At 21.8% G+C, this 18,945-nt stretch overlaps 1 protein-coding gene across 8 annotated transcripts; it reads left to right on the forward strand.

Annotated features, from left to right (window-relative positions):
• The first annotated feature begins 2,566 nt into the window (after positions 1-2,566).
• On the forward strand, positions 2,567-17,374 carry LOC112596279 (longitudinals lacking protein, isoforms A/B/D/L-like). Of its 8 annotated transcripts, XR_003114756.1 has the most exons (4): positions 2,567-2,712; positions 3,133-3,218; positions 3,438-3,510; positions 12,520-12,676. XR_003114756.1 is itself a non-coding variant. In XM_025341867.1 (2 exons), the coding sequence occupies exons 1-2, from the start codon at positions 12,501-12,503 to the stop codon at positions 15,698-15,700; spliced, it is 408 nt and encodes a 135-aa protein (XP_025197652.1). In that variant the 5' UTR covers positions 12,300-12,500; the 3' UTR covers positions 15,701-15,712. The 8 variants fall into 8 exon arrangements, 3 of the variants coding, with proteins under 3 accessions (XP_025197652.1, XP_025197653.1, XP_025197654.1); XR_003114757.1 differs by lacking the exons at positions 2,567-2,712; positions 12,520-12,676 and adding an exon at positions 17,291-17,374 and having other exon boundaries at positions 3,056-3,218; XR_003114755.1 differs by lacking the exons at positions 2,567-2,712; positions 12,520-12,676 and adding an exon at positions 15,480-15,561 and having other exon boundaries at positions 3,056-3,218.
• The last annotated feature ends 1,571 nt before the right edge of the window (positions 17,375-18,945 follow it).

Raw genomic sequence — 18,945 nt, forward strand, 5'->3', positions numbered from 1 at the left:
TATACATATTATTTTACTTTTAGAAATATATAAAGTAATCTATACTTCTTATCTCATATTGGCCTTACCGTCGAAATTATACTATTTACAAATCATTGCACATTTATCATCAAATATGGACACATATTATATTGATGACAGAATTTATCTGTGGGTAAGAAAATCATAAAAAAAAGTCTTGACTGTATATTTCTCCTCATAAATTAAAAAATTACCTACAGGCTACATTTCATGTTAATTTAATATTCTTGCAAAAGGTGTACTTGGGCCGAAATTATATGCACTAAAAACGTACTAAAAATGCATGCAATTATGCACTGATTATCATTTAAATGTGTAAAAATATGCAAAAAGATCGATTAAAAAAAAAGTCTTTTATTTTCATTAAGTATAAATAAATAAAATCGAATAAAAGTTATGCATACGCAAAACATGACAAACACAACGAATGTATGATTCACTAAAATCTACTCAATAACAAATTACTACTTGTCCCAATAGGTCTCAGATATGATAAGAAAACGACCTTGTCAAATTACATGTATTATAAATATAACTATTAATACGTTATTTTAATTAAAATAAGCAAAATATTACATACTATGCATTTAAAAACCGTATATATACAATAAATAAATCGTAAAATACAGAAATATGCAGTACATGTCAAAAAATGACAAAATATGCAAAAATATGCTAAATAAAACTTTATATTTAGGATCTATTGATTAAAAATCAAACTTGTAGCTTACCTAGCTATTTTTGGACTATTCAGAAAAAACATGCAAATGCATATAAATTCGGGCCCTAAATTGTGTACATTATATATATATATATTGTATATCAAAGTAGAAGTAATACAGAAGCAATATTCACCCAGTTCACAATTTAAACCCGGAAATAAAAAAAGTATATATATAGTAAATTTATGTAAATCCCTCCCAACAAAAAATATCCTAAATATACCACTGATTGATTGAGTTATTTATAAATCGTAATGTACCAACAAGTTATTTCTTTTAGATATATCGATTGAAATACCTGTATGTATGGTTTTAGTATTTATCAGCTCAGTAGAAATACAAGTTCTAATTAGTACACCAGACTGGTCGTAAAAACGCTGTGTAATCGTATACATACGTTTTATTTTTATGAAAAATTTTGAATGGAGTAGGGGTCTGAATAAGTGAAGTCGTTAACTAATTATTTGGCGCTAATTCTTTAGGTGAAGATTCCAGGTGTGGCGTTTGTCGAGAATAAGTACTAGATATATATTTGGTTGAAGATAGAGATCTAGGAGCTGTAAATGTAGGTTAAAAGGATTGCCGGAAAAAGTCCCCGTAAAAACAAATTTATTAATTCTCAATTCACTAATTACATTTTACATGTTATAGGTATTATTTATATGTTAATCTAAACTGTATCGTTATGTATTATAAATTAGAAAAAATACAAATTTCAAATTCAGTCAACTATCTCGAGTGTTACGGAACAAAAAAGAAAACTAAATGACGCAAAATTTAGAAATTTGGTCAAGCAAGAGAAAGATAAAATCAAGGATTGCGTTTCCAGCTATATAAAGTTATTTTAAAGTCAAATCATAGCTTAATATATAGGTACCAATTGTACCACGAAGAACTACAAATATAGGAGTTAATAACTATTTATTAGTTAATAAAATATAAACATTCCATCTTCCAATATTATTAAAAAAAAAGATCATTGTTCCAAATGGATGATTACAAGTTAGAATAAAAAGAAGATTTTTACGTAGCTATAATATTTATATGAAATGGAAATGACTTATGTAACATCGAGCGTAGCAAGAATAATTTTTTTTAGTTGTTCATAGGTATTTTTATATATATAAATAATGGTTTTTTCGCGTTTACCCATAGGTAGGTACCTATTAAATAAATTAAAAGTATTATTTATATAAAATATAAATAAATCGTAAATTTTTTTTATGAACTATAGGGCCTTAATGAAAAAAATTTGTATGAAAGTAATAATTACAAATTACTTGAATAATTAGTTTAATTTATGTTTTTTATTTGATTTTATCAGCGGGTACTTTTTTCTGTGGACATTTTTTCCAGGGACGTTTTTACCAGAGACTTTTTTTCTGTTTACGGTTAAAACACATTCGATAGAGCGTAGTGATCATTCGGATAGATTTTCTAGTTTTTCTAAAAGTTAGCTGCATTTCAAGGTGATTTGAAGCTTTTGAGTTGTTTGAACAGAACCAATATCTATCTGTAATTAAAATAGCTGTCATCAGAAAATATAACTATATTATGTGTGTTGTCTCGAGGTTGTTCACTATTCACTAATGAAAACATTGAATAGGAATGGTTTATGGTGTCATATAGCTGTCTTGGAAGACACCTATGAACTTATTTATATTTTTTATTATTTATTAAATATATAATTAGGTGTTCTAATTATTGTTAATAGGTAATTAAGAAAATTGGTAGTAAAAATACATCAGTGGTATAATTTACAACCATTATGTATAGTATGTGTGGCCCTAGTATGTTATTATTTTTTGATAATATATTATCAGTTATAACATTATCAATGTTTTACCCGCGTGTTGTCAGAGCCGAATGAGCCGATAGTCGAATAGACGATAGTCAGTTACAATTTCCATTATTTAATCCAGATTTTCGGTCAATTACGTTTAACTTGTTTCAAAGTTATTCAATTTTAGTTCGTAATCGTTTCTTTTATATTTAATTCACCGCTTTTCTTAGCTTATTATTCAGTTAAATGTGTAAACAATGCTTACATTCATTGTGTTATATCAAATGCATTATTTTCTATTTTTTTTTTTTTTAATTCCCTTTAGTGTTTGACATTGTACACATTAAGTTATAAAATTACATTTACTTTTAAAGTTACAGGGCATTGAATCTTTTTGTTTAAAATGAATTATAAATTATAAATTTTGTTTACTTGATAAAAATGTTGATAGATTAATTAACACAAATATAGTATCTTAAAATTTTTATGTTTTCAATCAGTTTTTTCATAATCATATAAATTATATTAATAACATTAAATATTTAAAAAATTGTTAATAGCCTTCTAACATTATTATTGTTTCTTTTTTATTGTCTATAAAAACAGTGATAACAGTGAAACGGACAGAATATACCTTGATATTTTTGGATATAGAATGGAATATATACATTTATTGGATTACTCTATTGCTGGTAAATATAGAGATACTAAAATACAAATAATAAAGTTTAATTCTAATATTTTACATATTTGACTCAATATAAACTGTTCATAAGCTATTTCATATCACATTATCACATGAACTTATATTGTGTCTAATTTCAATTTAAAAAATTAAATTTAATTAATTCATTTATATAAAAATATATTTCAACTATTGTTTTATAACTAATAAAATTTATTGTTTTCAGTGGGAAACTGCTATGGCATGATTGGATTTTATAATAACTGTCAAGTTTCATCCCACATCGAGCAATAGTTAAGGTATGTTTAATTATAAGTTTTTTAGTGATGTAATCAAAATCAATTTTTTTTTAAATATTTGAAAAAAAAAACAAATATTACCAATTGAAAATTATTTTGTACCTAGATTGAATATATTTTAATAAATAAATAAGTAAAAAAAAAAAAAAATTCTTGCTGAAAAGAAAAATTCCTTATCAATTTAATTTAGTATAAATAAACTTTGTATATTAAAAATATTTGTATATATTTTATTGATGTTATATTTAAATTAAATATAAGTACTTGTTTATTAATGATGATATTTTTAAAGGTATTTAAAAAAAATCAGTCCCATCTTGGCCTCCTACTTATTTGCTTAATTAAGTTGAATGCTTGATAACTGAATTTTATAAAAAGAAATGAAATTCTTTACTGACATACATTTCTGAAATGTCAAAAAATATAAATGTTCATAATACTATATGAAATTTATTTATAAATAGAAAACTCATTCTAATATTATCAAATATTAGGTTTTTCTTTTAGGTACGGTGTTCACTATTTGAAAATATAACTGTTATTTTTATTGGAAATAACTAATAAATAAAAACATTTTTAAATAAAGTAATATCATTGAAAATAATAACTAAATTCCTGTAATTTTTTATTTACAATAAAAAAAAAGTATTTATCTAGTATTCTATAATATTAAATTACTAAAATATATTTAAAATATAACCTTTATAATAAAGACCCAGTAAGATAAATATTTTCTTGAATGACCTGCTCAAGAATTTATCAAACATTACTCAGTTGTCAAAATATTGAATTATATAAATTATAAATCATTCTATGTATTATTATCACTAAGGTGTAAACTGTTTTTAAATAATTTTATGGGCATAAAAGGTGATGTATGTTTTCCTTGCTTACAAACCTTTTTAATTCCATTGTTTTAATTTAAGGTGTTATATTAAGAACGCCGAATTATATTTTGTTATAACTTTATTAAAAAAAATTATATTAATTTGTAGTTTATATTCTCCAATTTAAGTGTGGAATATCACACCTTACATATGTCCACTTTAAATTCTCTGACAAGCTTCTGTTCAGATCAAGAAATTTGCTAACTTTTGCTAACACAGCTCTGGGTCTAGTTCACTAATGACACGACACATTTGTTCTTTAAGTTCTTCAATTACGTCAAAGCTCATGTCTACAAAAACAAATTATGAACAATTGAAGAATTTAAAGAAGAAATTTGTCGTGTCATTGGTGAACTAGACCCGAAGATATATCAGTAAGTGATAACAAATTTTTTGGTCAGAACAGAAGGTTAGGTTAGATTAGGTTAGGCCAGCAAAGTCGAGGTGGATATGTCAGATGTGATATTCCACACTTAAATTGGTGAATATAAACTATAGATTGATATAATTTTTTTGTTCAAAACAATTTTTTTAATAAAGTTACCTATAACAAGATTAAATTTGGAATTCTTAATGAGATATGATGACACTGCAAGTGTTATAACTATTTAATTTCAATACTATATGATATTATTATCTAATGATTTTGAGTACTCATCTTTAAGTTAATAAAGTTATTATTATTTATTTAAAAATACCTAGTGCCTGGTATTTAAATGTTAAAATAATTTTACTTTGTATAAGAAATAATTTTATTCATTGAATATATTGATAAAATATTAAATGTTGATAATTTTTATTTATACTTTTAAAGTTTTTGTATATTATATATATATAATTTTAGCTGTATTACCTGGATTAAAATTAATCTATCTTTATTGTTTCCCTTTTGTGATTCAGATAAAATATATAATGAAAATACTGCAGTTACAATAAATAATTTTATGATTTTGTTCTTCTTAATAATTCTAATTCTGGAGATATCTTTTTAAGTAAACACTTAAAAAAACTTGGGACAGATTGAATGAATTCTTAAAAGCAAATATAAATTCAATATTATTAAGATTGGTATTAATTTTTATTTGTTTACATCAAAAATAAGTATGCCCTGAATTAAGAATTCAAATCATAATTGTAAATTATTAGTAATTTTTTTTGTTTTTTTTTGTTTTTGTGTTGCCATGTCATAGTTTTACTAATTAAATATATTAATAAATGGAAACCGTTTAAATACACAAAAAAATATTTTTGTGAGTGAAAACTAAATTTAAGTGTGAACTATCTTATAGAAAATTATAGGAATTAAAAAAAAAGATGTAATAACTTTGAATCTTAAGAAATGTATTGATATAACTTTTATTAAAAACAATCAAGTCATTTAGAAGATACTCAATTACAATAGCTCTAGGGTGATGATTGAGGTGATTGCCTCCTCCTCCCATTCTTAAAAAAAATTGTACCCTGGCATAAGTTGTTGGCCTTAACCCTCTTATTTGCACCTATAAACTACCTTCATTCTTCCTTATTATGTTGGGCTAGATCCACCACTGTAACAAATAGACAGAAGAATTATATGTGTACAAAGATTATTATATGATTAATTGATTTATTATTTATTATATATTTCTATTTACCTAATAAATTGTTGCTATTTTATTTACATTAAGATGAGTAATATATGATTAAATAGTCAAAGTATGTTATTGCAACAACACGTGTTTTGGGTAAGTAACAAATATTATGATTCATATGTAATATATTAAAATGGTTTAAAAAAGTGAAGAGAACCTGCAAATAATTTGAAGTACCCAGGTAAAAAATTTACTTATTAGTCATTATTTCAATCTTATGTGGACATAAGAAAAGACATTCTATTCTAATGCATCTTGTAACTTTAATATTACAGGGTAATAAATTTTAGTAATTTTTGTAGTTCTGACTGATTATTGATGTTTATACAGAATAATTCATTTAACTGGCTATTATAATTTATTTAGTCAATATTTTATCTAACTTATATTACCATTAGAATTTATATATTCTTGGTCACTTAAAAGACAGAAAAAATAAATTGCAAAATGTTCAATATACTATTTTCTGTTTTATAACCACCGCGATCAGGTGTGTTACTAATCCATTTTTAAAATTATTATCTAAGCCATTAGAATCAATATCACTTTTTCTCTCATATTTATGTTCCCATAAGATTGCACATCGCATGCAATGTATGAAGCTGTATACCCTAAAAAAATTGTAGCTATTTTAAATTTTTAATTTATTTACCAATATTATTAAAATTATTAATAACAGACAGAAGAATACATACAACTTTAATTATTATTTATTGTGTATAACTTTAATTTACTGTTACTTCAACTTAAATTATTTTGCACTCATCTTGAAAAAATGTCTACTAACCTGTATATGTTCTTGAAATAGAACTGGTTTGCTTGCATTGAGCAAGGGGATCTCCAAACTCTTTAACCTAGAGCCATATAAAAGTTAAAAATTTTCAAAACATGTGTAGGTAACTATTGATTATCAATTAGTAGGTAATTGTATTTGTTAAAAAAAAAAAAAAAAATGTGATGAACATAATAATTAATAGATAAGTGTCGATTTTCAATGATTGCCACAGCATGCTATGTGGTGTCATTTGGAGAAATGTAAAGAGCAATTTAAATTTAGTATGGTCCCCTAATCTTAAGAGAAATGCATTGAAATTTTGTTTAATATTGAGTATTTAACTTAAAAAAATAAACAAAATAATGACATAAAAAGTTCATTTTTGAATTTTTTGTTTATACTTAGTATTTATGAGTTACTAAATTTCTGAATCATAAATTAACTCCATTAATTTTTTGTTGTTCAGAAATTCATGACTAACTTGTTTGTATTTATTATTTAAGAGTTATTTATATAAATATTAATTGAATGAATAATTAATAAAATACTCCACATGATATTTATAAAAATTTTATTTAAAATTTATTTTGTCCAACAATTATTTAATTCTACATTTCTAATAAGAAAATTCGGCTTTCTTAATTTTATGTTAAAATTATGAATAAATTCAAATATAGAAACTAATTAAATTTCCTATATTTTATGGGAAATTATTTAAATGCCAATGTACATAACTTTTTTGTAAATTGAAAACTATAATTAATAGTTAAATAATGTTTAACTTAGCTTTAAATATTTATTTATGTGAGTATGATACCTACTTTATTGTCTACCTAATAGATTGAATAAAATGTTGTTATATTCAAAAATACTCAAATGTAAATCTGAACATAATATATAAGAAAAAAAAAACAAAAAATATCAACTAAAATTATTCCTTTTCTAAAATATTTCAAATTTATCTTGATTCTTTATTAAATATGTTTTCATTTAACACTATTGCTTTTAGCTTTCTAATTTGCTTATGTAGTTAATACCATTTAAGTTAATATACTATGATTATTTTTTACAAACAGCATTTTTTTTTTTTTATTAATTATGTATCTAATAAAGAAAATTATATTTTGCTTAAAATTTATTTTGAACAAATAAATATTTTACCTATTTATTAAAGTTTGTTTTTATAATCAGTAGTAAAAAACTTTAAGTGGATAAATAATTTTTTTTTAAATTTCGACTTATTAATGAAAAATCACCAAGAATTTTTATTTGTTCAAGAAATGTTAGTAATTAATATTTTATAAATATTTTAATGATGATTTTGAATAATACATAATTCTTATATACTATGATAATAACAAAATAAATACTTTGATTTTCTGTTGTTATTAACTTAGTATTTATTCAATAGGATCTATGATTGACTCCTTATTCAAAGTGAGTGGCCAGTTTCCATGTCCAAAATGTGAAAAGTCATATATGCATTTAAGAAATTTGCATAGACATTTGAAAAATGAATGTGGCATTGAACCATCTTATCAATGTCCTTGGTGTCCAAAAAAATGTAGATATAATTTTACACTGAAATCTCATATTTATGGTAAACATTCATCAACATCAGCTATGTCTATATGATAGTTGAACATACTTATCACATAGGTACATTTATGTATTATTTTAATAATAAAACAATATTAGATTGATACTAATAATTAATAATCAATATTTGAGTGTTTTTTAATAAAATATTTATATTAAGTTATTATTAGCTTTAATCTTGGTGTTATATTTATTAATTTTATTTCAATTTTTCTATTATACTGAAATGTGTAGTTATCATAATTTGAGATTTATCTTGTGACTGACTTATTTATTTTAACTTTTTATAATTATTATTTTATATATATTTTGTAATATACTCAACAACTACACTATTCTTACTGTTTAATTTAAATAAAAATAATTTGTATGTATGATCATTATTTGAAAAAAAAATGGTTCTGTTTATATTTAAATAGTATCTAATACATTATAGATACTAATTTATACAATTTTAGTTTGTGCCCTTAGAAAATACCCCAAAATGTTGATTGATCTCTTAAACTTAAAAAAATTGTTTTAAAACAACATTTTTATTTTTGTTTATAAAAATGTTGATGATTATAAATGTATAGTGTAAATGTCAAATTAGAGTTGAATAATTAATAAATATTGGTATTAAGTATAAACTTTAAACCATTTTTTGTAAAAATAAATTAAATTTTCTGTATTTAAAAACAATCCTAGAAAATTGATATTGTTACCAAATATTTAGTATAGGTATCATTTTCTAGAACTAATGTGTTATGTAGATTTAGGTATTTTAAATTTTCTAATTATGTTGGTAGAATTTTAATTACCCGTTCAAAATCTTTTAAAATGTATTACAAAATTCTTTTTGAAATCCTAAGTTTTTCCTATAAAATCTTTAAATAAATAAATATGGCCTTTTAAAAATCTACATAATGAATATTTCAAAATATTTGAATTAATTTTAAATTATTGAACCATTCTATGGTAAGTCAGTATTGATTTATTTGTAATTAAAATACAAAAATATGTAAGTGTATAAATATGTACTATATTTTTTGAACATAATTTTTAATTTACTGAATAATAAAAAAATAATAATATTATAAATATAAATTAATTTTAAAATTAGATCTAATCATATCCTTTGTTCGGAATCATGAATAAACAGAAATGATTCATAGAATTCAAAATTACAAAGTCTATACATACATGCATATATATTTATAGTAACTACTTAGTAATTGTTTTGTCGTTAATATTTTTTTTCAAAATTATTTGTATTACTAACAATTAAAAGTTTAAACTAATTGAAGAAAAATTTGAACTAAGTTATGTGTTAGAATTTTTAACTTCCTATAATCTTAAATTATTTGTTTAAATAGAAATTGTTTTGATTTATTTTTAGGTATTAATTAAGTGTAAATTATAATATAGTATTAGTATACCTACTCGTATATACTTACATATATTTATGTTATATGTTAGAGAGTTACTGAATTTTCAGTTTTATTATTTTTTTTTTTAAACATTTATATTTATTTATTTTTTTTAACGCCTTTATATTTGGTACTGACAAGTATTGTGTAAAAGTTTCAAGTGGTATAAATTTCCTAGTTAAATGAGTTTTAATATTAAAGTTGTTTAGTAACTATGAAGTTGTTATCAAGCTATGAACTGTTTTCTTATTATTCTTAAACTAAAGATAATTGTTATCCAGACATATTAATAAAAGAGGTTTTTCTTCTTTATTGCAGTGTAAGGTAGAGAGAGTGTGGATGAAAATCAATCAATATGAATTACATACTACTATCTGGTATAAGATACCTAAGAATGTTTTTGTATAACTGTGGAGAGGTATAATCTCCCAAAATCCATTATTTCTGTTTTCGTCCTCTTAATAATCAGTTAATTTTAATATTTTTCTGATGGTTAAAATTCTGATGGAATAGCTTTTTAAACTGAGATAAATTATAAACATATTAAAAACTAAATTTAGATTGATATTTTTGATGATGACTTATGGAAAAAAAAACCATAAAACATATGTGTAAAATAAAATATCTTTAACTATTTTAATTTCCTTTCTTTTTTTTTACAGTTAATTATTATTATTGTGTTAACTCTAGAAATGGTTCTGGTGATAATATTTTTTGTCCACAGTGTGATCGAACTTATCGTCACAAAACTACTATGTTAACTCATATTAAATATGAATGTAACGAAGAGCCTCAGTTTGTTTGCACATTTTGTGGAAAAAGCATTTACTATTCTTCAAACTTCAAGAAACATTTAGGACTAAAATATATTGGTTGGAATAAATAAAAAAATTATTAATCTGAATAATTACAGAAGACAAATTATAGTTATATTGTTCCTTAACTATGTATGTACCTTGTATGACTAAAATACTTATTTAATTTTTACTATTTCTATAGTTAAAATATATTTTTATTTACTTTTATATTCTGACTAAACTCTATTAATGTTAAGAAGAAACTTCAATCCAGCTAGTTTTTTTAAACGGCAGTCAACCAATACTTACAAGTTAGCTGCAGAGAGTTATTTTTAACTAGAAATAGAGTAAACAAATCATTTTATGCTATTTTAAATACTTTTAACTATTTAATTATATTATTTTAATAATAATATTATAAAATATATGTTATTCTAGTGCAATATCTAGTTATATCCTAAGACACATCTAATTGATTAAAACATGAATTTCAAGTGAAATAATAAATGTAATCTATCTTTTTTTATTATTTAAAAATAATCAAATGTTTTAAATTTTGGATATAAATTTAATTATATGAAATGAATAAATACTTATGATTGTTACTTTTTAGTTATTATAAGTTTATTTATTTGTGTTTTAGTAAACACTATTGAGTACTCAGTAAATTAATTTAAAAATAACTAATTTTTTTCTAAATCTTATTTTTCAAAATCCCCATTTAATACACCTAATTACAATAATAAAAATATTTATTCAGTGTATAAATTTATTTTTATGAAACATTTACCAAGTCAAAAAAATGTTAACTAAGTTGGGATATCTTAAAGTAAGAGTAAAATTGTGTATATATACTTTTTATTTGCATAATTTTATTTGTAAATAAAATTTAAATAAAAATATTAAACATTTAGAAAAAAATTTGAATAAAGTATTTTATTCTAAACCTGTATTTTTTAAAACTGGTAAAATACATCAGAAATAGGACCAGTTTCTGATAAATATTGAAACGTGAATTTTAACAAAAACATATTTGATGCAGTATATAAATACATATTAATTTTTTTTAGAAGTATGTATTGTGGTGTAATTATAAAAACTGTAAAGCTCTAATGCTAAAAAATAAAAGTAATAAGTCTCTTTAAATTAAAAAAAAATTAATTAATTATCTACTTACTCATTAGACATTTCAAGTATATCTGAATATCCTACTATGCATTTTAAATAAAAATTATCTTCTGCTTTTATGATCCTGTGACTTTATAATTTTGTAGCTTAAAAGGTTTTTAAAATGTATCAATAAATAATACATTTCTTAATTATGTTAATCAAATAATACTTATGGAAAGTGCATAATATGTCTAGTTGTATGTATGTATATTTTATTTAATATGAGTACCATATACAACTGTTTACAAATGTGGCCATAAATACAAACACTAAAGGGGATTATCAGTTGTCAAAGATATGAATACAATATTTCAATACTTAGCTTACAAATATGATTTACTGTATTTTTTGTTCAACTTCTTGCAGAGTTTTATCCATAATAGAAAATAACAATTTAATGTAGTGCATGTGCAAAGTATGATTTTTTTTTTTTTTTGCTTCATAATTTTACTATTTTATGAATTTCTTATTGCACCCTTCCTTCATCTAAATAATAATGATAATGATAATTTTCTTAGTTGTGTTTATAAAATAAATAATAACAATTTTAATTTTTTTTTTTTGAAGTTGGTTTCACACTTCACTGTGTCATGAGTTATTTGTTAACTTTTAAATAACTTGTTACCAACTTTTTTCACTGATGTCTTAATACTAAACATAACCTTGACACTATGTAATGTGGGACCAGCTGAAATGTTTAATATGTCTAATTTTATGAAAATATGAATGTATATTTTATAGGTAAAAAATATAGTTGTTTACGATGTGAAAATAAATACAAATACAAGAGAGAATTAATTCAGCATCAAAGTAATATGTGTGGTGTTCCTCCTAAATTTTATTGTAGTAAATGTCAAAAGTTTTTCAAACAATCTACTAATTATAAGCTTCACATGATGAAAATACATTGTAATTTTAATCAATAATAATATTAGATCACAATAATTTACAAATATTTTGATAGCTTCATAAACTTTATAAATTATTTTAACCTTAATAGGTGGTTTTCAATATAATATTGATTGTTAGTTTATGTATTTTAAATATTAATAAAATGTTATATAAATTAAATTTTTTGTATTTAATTGATTTTCAATTTATTTATTATATTTTTTTTTTCTATAATTTATAAATTATATTGATTTGCACTTGGCGTACTAATGTCTTGCTATATTTTTTTAAGCTATACTGTAAGTCTAATGATTTTGTAAAATGCATGTATAGGATAAGTATATACATTTTTTTTCTTACTATCTTGTAGAATTGCTTATAACTGCCCCTTTTACCCACAACATAATAATAGTATTATTAATAATCCATTACTTAGTAGTGTTGGTTAAATAAATAAAAAAAAAAAATCTAAATCATTATGTCATGTAAAAATCTGAGTTGAATATATTTAAATTTTGTCAATTGTTTTAAAATTATGTATTAAATGTAGAACATAAGTCGACACAGTATAGTATGATATCAGCTAAAGTATATATTAAATCTAATTTTATGAATGTATATATTTTAGGTAGACTATATAGTTGTTTACAATGTAACTATAAATACAAATACCAGAGAGGATTAATACAGCATCAGAATTATGATTGTGATGTTCTGTCTAGATTTTATTGTAACAAATGTCAAGAATCTTTCAAACAACAAAATAGTTATAGGTATCACATAATGAAAATACATTTTGACTTTATTTAATAACACAATTAATAATGACAATAACTTATCATTATCTTATTTGTTTCACAATTATTAACTTTTTTTTTAATCTTTATTGATGATTTTCTTAGTTGTTAATGGTTCTAATATGGTTTTAAACAATAAATTTATAAGTAATTTTCAAATTTTTTTAAATGTAAATTTATTTTTAATAGAGCTATATAGTTTAATTATCATTATTTAATTTCTATAATTTATAAATTGTATTAGTTTGTACGTTTCTTACAAACATAACAGTGATGAAGGCAGCCTTCTCCCTTCACTTCATTGAGTCTAAATTAGAATTTTTTTTTTCATAGAGTTTAATAGAAATAGTACATAGACTTATATATCTATTAATCAAAATGTAGTATTGATCATTATGATTTTTATAAGTAAATAGGTACTTATCTCAAAAATAATTTACAAACTAATTATTCTTAAGGATTTTTTATTATTTCTTAATATATTTATAATCTGAAAAACATTTTTTATGATTAAAAATTATAGTCATGGACATAAAATACAATTAGTTAAAACTTAAAATGATAATTTTCTGCTATAGTTATAATAATTTACCCACTGTTTAATTAAATTCATTAATATTAAATTTAGTATTTTAGTTGATAATCACCAATATATCATGGATTCCTGGTTTTTGTATTTAAAATAATGAATTTACAATTTATATAATAAAAGTAAACATATATTAATTATGTTTTTCTTTTTTAGCAGTACTAAAATATTTATTACATTGTTTTTCTATAGTTTGAAATTATATTGTATAAATATAATTATGCTACATGCACACAACTATGACTTGAATTAAAACTATTTATAAATATGTTTTTTTGAAATTTTTAAGGATTTCTAGTTCTCTCAACCCTTTTCTAAAAATAAAATAAAAATTTATTTGTTACTATGTATTCAATGTACTCAATAGTAATAATTAGGTATTATTAAGCATAAAAGATATCTTTAAGTATTAATTTTATTAATAATTATAATATCTTGATTTTTTATTTAATAATAATCAATTTTTATTATTTTTAACTTTTTAGTTAATTATTATTTTCCCTATAATAATATGAAGTCTAAATTATAAAGTAATATTTTTTTTTATATTGTATGATTTTGCACAATAATAAGTAATAATTAATACATAGGTTGAAAAGGTCAATTACTTTATGTTTCTAGGTATTGATGCTCTTAACTGTTCATAACATAAAATTTTAAATTTCCTTTTTCTATGTAAATTATTTGTTATTATTGTTATAATGTTTATTTTATGTCATAGAAAGAGTATAACGTAATAATATATTATAATATGATACTATTAAAAATTAAAGTTAAATACCAAGCGTCATAACTTTCTAACATTTAAAACAGATACAATTACTTGTAATTTTGGATTAAAACAATATTATTATTCACTTATATTTGGATCAACAGAATTATTTTTTTAATTTATTAAAATTAAAGTAAAAATTACTGTATGACAGTTCATTACTCAAAGGCCTCTTGTATGAGATGTTTTGGAAGGAACCTATTGACATTTTTACTTACATAAATTTATTACTTAAATAAAAAATATTTTTAATCTTATGAACAATGGTTAGGATTTGGTGTTTTTGATTGTTTTTTTTTTATAGTGGAGGTAATCTAGTCAAAGATATATTATGAAAACTTGGGCTAAAATTATTTGGATATGGTAAAGATAGGATAAAGAGAAAAATCATTTTAACAACACATTGTTTATTTTTTATTAAAATATTAATTTTGCTCTTTTCTCCACAATAATTAAGAGATATTATATGTAGCTAGGATATTTTAACTTTTTCATAAACTGTATTAGGATACTAACAATTTAAATCTACACTAGTTCCTAAATTTTTCATACTATAGCTAAAAACTTGAATTGCTTTTTACTAGTATTACATAATATATTTTATATTATTTTTGTGTGTTCTTACCACATGTTACATTTTATTTATTCATAGCTATGAAAATAATGTATAATGGAGAATTTGGATACAAATGTCATAATCAAAGCTGTGGTCGTATTTACAAGACAAAACCAGGCATTCACAATCACCTAAAGTATGAATGTGGTGTCTCACCAAAATTCTATTGTAAATTCTGCAAACGATTCTTTAAACAACCAGTATCATATAAGGCACATATGTTAAATATTCACAAACAATTAATTAATTTTAAATGAGAATTTATCAATTTAACAGTTATATTATTATTTTTTGTAATCTATTTCTTAATCCATTAAAATATTATTTTTATTTTCAGATTATGTACAAAATTAATTTAAAAGAAAAATAATTATATTTTATAAAATATCATTTGTCAAAGTTTTAATAATAATCCAAAGTTGTTTTAGTAAATAAAATCACAAGTAAACATTTTTTATAAATTAAATTAAGAATTATTTATTTATTTGTTTTGTTATGTTTTAATACTGAAATAAATACATTAATTTACTATGAATACAATTACATGGCTGATTTTTTTTTATACTGCTATACCTATTATTTTTTCTTTCTAATGTTTAATTTTACCTGATTGATTATATTCTATTTCAAAAGAGAATATTTGGTCCACTAACCAATTTAACCAAACATAATCAATTTAATTCTAACAGGATTGTTGGTTTCAGTTTGACATAAGTGAGTAAGACTGATATCAGTATGGCAATAGTTGTCAGTCAATATTCCAAACATCTGGATATTTTCATTTGGAATATTTAAAAAAAAATGTATATTTATATGTTTATACATATTGACATGCAGGATTATACTGTAAATGACTCAATGTTTGTAAGGTTTCTGTAAAAGCATATTAAAGTTTGAATTATAATTCTTCTAATATTTTTTGATTTTACTGAAACTTGTGACAACTAATTATTTATAAAGAACTTAAGCATGGGTTTTCATATATTTTACTGTACTTGTCTGTTAATTGTGATTTATGTTGCAATTTAATTTTAATTGTTAGTAATTATATTATTTTGTATTTTGATGTTATTTTATATTTTTTCTCCTCAGAGTATAATTGTGAAAAATGTCAAAAAAAGTACAAAAATGTTGGTAGTCTTAGAAAACACATTTTAAACTACTGTGGTCTACAATTTTTTTGTAATATTTGTCAAGGAGTTTTCACTCGAAAAGCCCATCTACAACTTCATAGAGCAGTGAAACATGGGGTTTTAATGGAATAAATTCTTTGTATAATACTAAATAAATATTTGAATATTATATATTCACGTGTTTAATTAAAATTTCATGTTTATACAAATTAATAATCAAATATACTAAATTAATTATATTGTTTTATTAATTGTGTAACAATATAGGCATGTAGGTATGTTGCACTTGTATTTTTATAATTGTATGAAATAGGTATTATAAAATTGTCATGTATAGTTATTATAGTTATTAATAGTTTTTTTATTTTTTAAATTCATTATTTAAAATTTTATAATGTTATAACTGTATCTAAATATAAAAATATGAATTAAATTTATTGCTTTTTTAGTGCTTATCTTATTACTTTTTTTAATGGTTTCATTAGACAAAAAATAAAAAAATGTTTTAAACTTTTTGTATGTTATAGTTTTTTATTTTACTGTTATTTTTATGTCTGAAATTGATCAAGATTACATATAAAAAGTTATGTGTAGAAACACATAACTAACTTCTTTAAAATTCTTTCAATTTATGGTCTTTTATTAAATTTATTTTTATATATAAATATCAACAAATTAATGATTTTAACTAATTTCATTTGTTCTTTTTAATAGGGGAACAAGTATTCATCCATAATGCAAATATGAAGTCTCATTTAAAAAATGGCCAATACCATTGTCCCAATCAGTGTAGCAAACATTATAGAGAAGTTGTGGATTGCGTCAACAATGCGATGTGATGCATAGATTAATTTATTTTTTTATGTATGAAATGTTACAATTGTAAATACAGAATTAATCTTCATATGGCGAGCATACATTATGTTTTTCTTAACTGTTGATATAGATGAAAATACATATTTTTGATTACTCAACTGATAAATATAAGTATTTTATATGTATTTATTGTTCTAGCAAGTTTATCCATTAGTTTTTCAAATAAATTCTTTTATTATTTTTTTAACATACCTGCCTAGCTTAAAATTTATTGGATTTGTGATTAAAATTGCACTTTTATAAATATTAATTCATAAATTGTAGTGTTATTTGTAATATTTATAAGTTTTAGGTAATATTAAGTAGGTAGATACTAGATACCTAGTGATAGTGTTTTGTATAATAATTGTTTGTCATTTAATATTTGTATTAAGATAAATTTATCAATGACTATGTAACTGTTATACTATTATCATGTAACTGATTTTTTTAATTTTGTAGTTGCATGTATTGCATAAAATATAGTTTTTCTAAATTGTATTAGTATCGAACATAATAATTAATGTTACAGATATTAGTTCCCGCTTCCTGTGTCCAAATTTATGTGGTCGAAGTTACAAATATAAGCGGGGAGTGTACACTCATGTGAAATTTGAGTGTGGTGTGGAACCCAGTTTTTTATGTTCATTGTGTCCAAAGAAATTCGCTAGAAAGTTTCAGCTAGAAAGTCATTTGGTGTTGAAGCATAAAGTTGTTAAGATAAGATGTAATTTTACAAATTAAATTTAGTAGTTGTCAAATTTACTATGAATACAATCTGTTGTATATTTATGTAAAAAAAAAATATGTCTACCAAAAGTTCATCATTATGTAATTTGTTAATGTTAAATTAAATACCTATACCTCTAAAATATACACATTCACATCGTTATAGTTTTTACTGTATATAAATAAGTGCTTATTATTATTGTATGTAGTTAATGTTTATACAAATGTTTCGTTCTACATTTATATTATATTATTAAATAAAGTTAGTTATATTATTAATTTTGTTTAACTTAAATTGTATTTTAATTATAATTTATTAAGTTGCTTTTTATAACTTTGTTCAAAATCTGATTAAAGTTATAGTTATAAAGTAATTATGATTGTTCTAGGTCATGGAACTAGTGATTATGGTTAAATTGTATTTTATTTAACCATGGTAGTGATCATATGTGAATGATCTTATAAAAATTGAACATGCATCATATATTTTTAAATTATACTAATTTTCTGTAACAAATTATGATATATTTATATTTTATAAATTTTTATATCTCTTAGATATTGATTTTAAACTTTCATATTGTTCAGTCTAAAGATCAAAATATTTTTTTTTGATGAATTATATAGTGTAATATTAATAGTAGAAGATATTACTTTGCTTTACTTCTTAATAAGACCATAAACATATATACACACACGCATAAAAATTACATATCTACTGTAAGTACATATTTCTTGTGCTAATATCAAATAAAAATAAGATATAATACTTGTTTAGCAGAGCA

Source organism: Melanaphis sacchari, unplaced genomic scaffold (genome assembly GCF_002803265.2).
Source record: "Melanaphis sacchari strain LSU unplaced genomic scaffold, SCAv2.0 Contig31_pilon_pilon, whole genome shotgun sequence".
NCBI classification, from domain to species: domain Eukaryota; kingdom Metazoa; phylum Arthropoda; class Insecta; order Hemiptera; family Aphididae; genus Melanaphis; species Melanaphis sacchari.